The sequence below is a fragment of the Neltuma alba genome, unplaced genomic scaffold, assembly GCF_004799145.2.
Source record: "Neltuma alba isolate B1F8T4 unplaced genomic scaffold, ASM479914v2 tig00012116_pilon, whole genome shotgun sequence".
Classification (NCBI taxonomy): Eukaryota; Viridiplantae; Streptophyta; class Magnoliopsida; order Fabales; family Fabaceae; genus Neltuma; species Neltuma alba.
In genome coordinates, this window is record NW_021636668.1 from 485306 (window position 1) to 492140 (window position 6835).

At 38.5% G+C, this 6835-nt stretch overlaps 1 protein-coding gene across 1 annotated transcript; it reads left to right on the plus strand.

The window, feature by feature from the left end:
• Positions 1-216: 216 nt before the first annotated feature.
• Positions 217-3407, plus strand: LOC114722909 (subtilisin-like protease SBT5.6). Its single transcript, XM_028909030.1, has 9 exons — positions 217-303; positions 395-587; positions 667-840; positions 951-1062; positions 1199-1760; positions 1847-1944; positions 2037-2394; positions 2490-2709; positions 2866-3407. The coding sequence occupies exons 1-9, from the start codon at positions 217-219 to the stop codon at positions 3405-3407; spliced, it is 2346 nt and encodes a 781-aa protein (XP_028764863.1).
• Positions 3408-6835: the final 3428 nt, after the last annotated feature.

Sequence of the window (6835 nt, forward strand, 5' to 3'; positions counted from 1 at the left end):
CGTCTCTAAAAATTCGTATAAGATTATTATTATTAATATATTATAAGACTTATAATCATATCATAATCAAACATATATTGTGACTTATGAATTCAAAATATCTTTTATTTTATTGTGCCACCTGAACCTTTTTTTTTTTTTTTTTTGTTCCGCGCACACTATATATCCAGACCGTCGTGATGAAAAGAGCCTTTGGTAACTAACCTATAAGCAATAATGGCGACAAAGAGGATTTTAACGGTATTTTTGCTGCTGTTATTCTGTTCCCCCCTCGCTTTCTGCCTCGGCAACAACAAGAAGAAGGTGATCGACCATTCATTCCTTGTTGGTGTAGTTATTGGTCTGAGTGCAACACGAAATCACTTGAATTAATGAATAGTTTTTGTTGGCACAGAATTACATAGTGGACTTCGGAGAGCACCATAAAGATGTGCCTCTTGATCAAATGGAGCACATTCATCGTTTGTATCTGCGTCTTCTCAAAGACACCGACGAGGAAGCCGAAGCTTCTCATATTTACAGTTACAAGCACAGCTTCAATGGCCTCGCCGCTGCTCTCACCCCGGAAGAAGCCTCCAGACTAGCCAGTAATTAATTAATTGCTTATTGTCATCTACTTAATTAATGATGTGTTACAACTATATATTGATTAATGAATTGGGACAGGAATGAAGGGAGTGGTGTCTGTGAGAGAAAGCAAGGCAAGGAAGCCCTACTCTCTGCATACCACAAGGTCATGGAGCTTCATGGATTTGAAGCAGCCTTTGAATAATCACAATCACGGCCTCTTATCCAGAGCTAACTATGGCCAAGATGTTATAGTTGGCATATTTGACACTGGTACGTTCTGTGTTAGTTATTACGATTTTATATATATCTATCATCAGTTTAATTTGAGCTGCTCGCACATCTATATATACACACACCAAATGTTTGTGTTGTTGATATAGGAGTGTGGCCTGAATCAAAGAGCTTCAGCGATGAAGGCATGAAACCTGTTCCTGCCAGATGGAAAGGAATCTGCCAAAATGGAACTGCTTTCAACTCATCCACCTGTAATCGGTATTAATTATATGTTCTGGATAATTTGTTTGAATCCAAAAATTTTACGTTATATATATATATATATGGTCAGCATAAATATTGTCAAAAATTTTAAAGACACTTAAGCAAGCAGTGTTTGGATTATTATATGCAGAAAGATAATCGGAGCTCGGTATTACCTCAATGGATATCAAGGCGCATTTGGTCCTCTAGACGAATCCCAAGACATCAAATCTGCTCGTGACAAAGACGGCCACGGCACTCACCTGGCCTCTATCATCGCCGGACGCACGGTTCCCAACGTCACAGGGTATGGCGGGTTCGCCGGCGGCACCGCGTCGGGTGGCGCCCCACTGGCCCGCCTTGCCATCTATAAGGTATGCTGGGTTTGGCCAGGCAGTTCTTATGAGTCAGGGAATTACTGCGACGACTTAGACATAACCAAGGCTTTCGACGATGCCATCGGAGACGGCGTCGACGTTATAAGCTTCTCCTTTGGTTTCGATGTTGCCCAGACTTTTGTACGCGACAAGAGCGCAATCGGATCGTTGCACGCATTGAAGAAGAACATCGTGGTGGTTTCTAGTGCTGGCAATACTGGACCTGATCATCAAACTTTGACCAACGTTGCTCCTTGGCTCATCACGGTCGGTGCTAGTCACATTGATCGTACGTTCCCTGCTCCTCTTCTTCTTGCCGATGGCACAAAAGTTCAGGTGACTTGTCACAGTTTTTTTTAATTTCTATATGCCTTCTGTTCAAAACTCTTATATCAATCAGTGTTATATGTATTAATTATCAGGGACAATCAATCACTCCAGTGCAAATGGACAACAACTTCCACAGCTTGGTGTTGGCGAGCGATGTTGAGAAACCAACGACTTCTAAAACAGATTCAGGGTGATTCTCCAAACCTAATTGAACACTGATGATTGTGTAGATTTGGTTATGATGAAATTGAACGGATTAATCGAATAGAGACAAATATGCAGGTATTGTCTGGACGGCAGCCTTGAGGCAGAGAAGGTGAAAGGGAAGATAGTGCTGTGTCTTAGGGGGAAAGGCACTCCATTACACCAAGGTCTGGAAGTTCGGAACAATGGTGGGGTTGGTTTCATTCTTGGGAATGATCCTGATCATGGCAATGATATTGCCTGTGAGTCCAACCAAATCCCATCCACTGGTGTTACTTTTGAAGATACCAAAAAACTTATCCATTACATAAGAACAACCAAGGACGCTAAGGCTCGTATTCTTCCTGGGCAAACAACCTTAAACTCTAAACCAGCACCCACCGTCACTTCCTTCTCTGGTAGGGGTCCAAATCCCATTGACCCCAACTTTATCAAGGTAACTTCTTCTTGTCCATACGCATGTGTGCAATGTTGTGAATAACCTCGTACGTGGCCGTTGACTTTGTTGGTTGTGATTTGTGATGATTGCAGCCTGACATAATAGCTCCAGGAAGCCAGATATTGGGAGCGTGGACAGAAAAGGATGGGCCCACAAGGAACAGTAAGGGCGGTGATCGGAGAAAGACAGAGTACAATATAATGTCTGGAACTTCAGTGGCTACTCCTCACGTTGCTGCCGCGGCAGTTCTTCTCAAAGCCATTCACCCTACTTGGAGTGCGGCTGCTGTTAAATCTGCCCTCATGACCACTGGTACTAACTTCAAATCATCCCACCAATTACTCTCTAAACTTCAGACCATACCCCATTAAATCCATCTCCAAGAATTAATAAGCTTTATATGTATTTATTCATGAGTTAGTTTTTGGTATTAGATTGACATGTTGATATTAACTGGTTTTGTCACAGCCTCCACGACAGACAACACAGGAAATCCTATGATGGATCAAAGTGGAAAACCTGCGACGCCATTGGCAATGGGATCGGGCCACCTACAACCCGTGAAAGCAGCAGATCCTGGACTGGTTTATAATAGCTCTTACGAGGATTACGTTCTTTATACTTGTGGCCTTGGACAAACACACGCCATGAATATGCCGTATAAATGTCCAGTTTCAGTGCCCGAACCAGTCAACCTCAACTATCCATCCATACAAATCCACAAGCTCAATGGAACCAAGACCTTTACCAGAAGAGTCACTAACGTCGGACGCAGCAATTCTACTTACACTTTTAATTCTGAGTCACCGAAGGAATATACAATCACTGCCTCTCCAGATGTTCTCAAGTTTGATCATGTTGGTCAGGAATTGAGCTTCAACATCACTATCACAGTTGTTAGTTGGAATTACCCCACCAAGTATGATCCAGATTTTTACTATTTTGGATCCTATACTTGGACTGATAAAGAGTTCGTTGTGAGAAGCCCTGTCGCTGTGTCTTTCCCATAAAGTCTTTATCTTTTCGTATATTATATTTTATTAGGAGTCTTTTTCTAGCTATTTGATGTTTTTGATTTAATGCCTCTGAATTGGTAGAGGTATGCTATTCAGAACGATGATTGTACTACTATATCACTGACGTTAAATTTTTTAGTTGTTATAAGACGTTTTTTGTCTTCGAAATTCAGTTAAAACGTTAGTAAATACTGTTTAATAATACAGTAAATATACCATTGAGTTGTCTTTATTAAAAATTTTAATAATAAAGATGCAGTAGCATAGAATAGTTTTTTTTTTTTTTTTTTTTTGCTCATTTAGAAGTTGAAGTTTATATATCTCTTTCCTCAACTCTATGTCAGTCAACTCAAGAAGATGACAAAAGCCTGAGAGAGGTTGTGGTTAGGCTTCCAACTTCCAAGGTGAAATAACCACCATTTAATTATAAGTCTATACAATCAACAAGCCAATGAAGAACGTGCGCAAGGCAGACTGCCCCCAATGAACTGACATAAATGAAGAGGCAACATTCAATAAGTATGCTTCCAAACGATGAACTGAAGATGAACGTTAGAAGTTAAGCATGCTTAAACATCTTCATGCTCAGCCAATGGAAGTATACCGTAACAACTACTACAGGCAGAGTCAATGGCACCAAGAAGCAGTGATACCTATAAAAAGCCGCATACAGATCAGGAAAAAGGGATATACGATCGAAATTAGGAAAACAAATCAAAAGTAATTTAGCACCACTAAAGATAACCATTTCACTAGTTGAAAATATTGCCCCTGCAACAGGAGTCAGAGCATTCATGTCACAAATCAAATACGCTAAAAAAATCTACACTGTATAAAACTGGTGATCGAGGAATTTGCAAACAAAACACTAGATAATAAGAGGCTTCTCTTCACAATTTGAGGACTAATTTGTTTTGATGTTTACTTGACTGTAATTCTGTAGACTAGCTGTTTAATTGACTGTAATTCTGTAGACTAGCTGTCTTCCATTAGTGAACTTTGCTCAGAATGAATTATGGAAATGCTTGATTCGGCGTTGATGAAACCAACTAGATCCTAATATTTCAATAGGCCATTTATACGGGATGGTAATAGTAGCACTAGCGATTTTAAAGAAAAATAACTGCATCAGTCATGGTCGGACAAGCAGAGACTAGTAAGTTATTTGCATCAAATGATGAACAAGAATCCTAGGTAGATCCCTTTAATACATTATAAGCATAAGGGACTAGCTTCCCGCTATGACCTGGTCATTCCACTATACCCAGCATGGGTAAGGCTGATAAAGCAGGGCAGTAGTGTTACTAGTGCATTGGACATGAAGCTAAACGACCTCAGTCCCAACCAGCTATGCTCAAGGCACACAATCCCCAGGGCGGGAAGGAACTTCTACACTGATGAGCTCGTTTCTAACAGGGAAAAGGTTACAGAACTCTCCTGATATACTTTTACAACTTGGTTTTCTCTAAAAATACACACCATGAATACCTCTATATTTTTGCCCCAGAGCTGACTGCTTGAAATCTTAAGCATTTGCTTCCTGAGCCCTCAAAGCTAAATTAAAATGTAAGATCCCGATGCTAGATTTAACAAAACATTTTCTAAGTTATTTCCCGAATTGACCCACGTCCTGACATCTACATGCTCATAATGGCAAGGCTAAAACTTAAACCAAGTTATTTCCCATACCCAATATGTTAGTATATGACAATCTGTATCAATGTGAACCAGAGATAGAGATAGTCAAACTTGTCACCTGGTAGCATGCATAATAAAACTGCACATCTAACACTCTGACAGTACATTAAGTAAAATAATAAAAAGTCAAGTATGGAACATAATTCAATGCTGAGGTCCCATGATTTATTCATGTATAGTCCCTCTATAATTCACCAAATCAGACATAAAGTAGATAATTAAGTAGGACCTTCATTTTTTTGAATATTTACATTATAATTGATTACCAGTCATTTTGCAAGGCAGATATTATCGCTATATTTGAAGGCGGGAGAAGCTTGGAAATAATTGCAGCAAAGAAGTACCCAGCAAAGGATAAAGAGCCAAGGGATATGAAAATGCATCCCCAAAATGTACTCCCTTTAGATGAAATCATTCGACGGGACCTCCAAGAAGGGTAGCTCACGGTCTAGGAAGATTATGCCAATCTCGAGCAAAACCAATGCCCGAAAAAAAAATTAAATTAGAAGGGAAAATTTTAGAGATATGATTCGTCAGCTTAGCAACTAGCAAAAGACACCATTTTCAATCCTACAAAGGAATTTGGAAAATATATCAGCTTCGACACGGCTAATTTTATCACCAAGATAAAAGTGGGAACCAAGAAAGTACCGTGTGAAGCAATTTGGTTGATATAGGCAGACGAAATCAAATATCAGCAAGAAAGAACGAAATTAGGATCTCCTATACTCCGCAGGCAGGGGGGTCTAGTGGGGAGAAAAGAATGCAGACCGCGACTTCGCAGACCCAAGACAACGGCTGAAGCATATGCACAGCAATTAATCCTAGAGGCAAAACGCACCGTTGCGTTTGCTTTTTCTCTCTTTTTTTTTGGGGGGGGGGTATTTTCCTTTTTCTGTATTTTACATGTTTCTTAAGCCTCCCCACACAGTATTGTTTTGGCCCAAAAAAAACACACAATATTATTTTGGCCAAAAAACACACACAATATTATTGTGTTTAGTTTGGCGTGCTTAATTAGAAAAAGGGGGTCTCTCTACTTTTCTTTTTCTCTATTTCTATCCACTTCTAATTCCAACCATAAAATTAAAATTTTAATGTTCTAGATTTCATATTTTATAAAAGTATAAATAAAATGTTAAGTTTTTGGAAAATGAAAAAAAAACTAAATTACTAAATTTTAGTCAGAATAATTCAAGACAATAATAAAAGTATTTTTAAAAATATAAAATCTGTACCATTAAAATTTTAGTCTTAAATGGTTCAGTGATTCCTTCAAAATTAAAACTGTGCCGGAAAAAAAAAAAGCTACTCAATCTTTGTAGGAAAATAAAAGCTAAGAATTGACAATTTTGAATTTTTCATAATGCGCACGGTAATTTTTGAAGATGCATGTACATGTAGATAATACTACTTCTAATCCTAATTATAATACCTCATTTTATAAACTATAAATAGGATCTTATAATTAGGACCAGAAGTAATATTAAAATTGCATGTCATATAGCGTGCTTTTATAAGTTTCAGTATTTTTCTTCATTTGTATCTGTATTTTTTTAATAATTCGGTGCGAATTAATGCTCTCGTATTACTAGAGTAAAATCATTATTTGAGGTCCGAACGTGACCAAAACTGAACATGACAACAGGAGAAGTGAGGGTGAAAAAAACGAAAAAGAGAGCATCAATGAAACAGAATATTTCAACCATTTCAAAAGCATACAC

Bases quoted from the DNA above. Each gene is read 5' to 3' on its own strand.
- LOC114722909 (XM_028909030.1), top strand. From the start codon at position 217: ATGGCGACAAAGAGGATTTTAACGGTATTTTTGCTGCTGTTATTCTGT. The intron at 304-394 runs GTGATCGACCAT...TTGTTGGCACAG, and splicing joins TCGGCAACAACAAGAAGAAG to AATTACATAGTGGACTTCGG. The intron at 2,710-2,865 runs GTACTAACTTCA...GTTTTGTCACAG, and splicing joins ATCTGCCCTCATGACCACTG to CCTCCACGACAGACAACACA.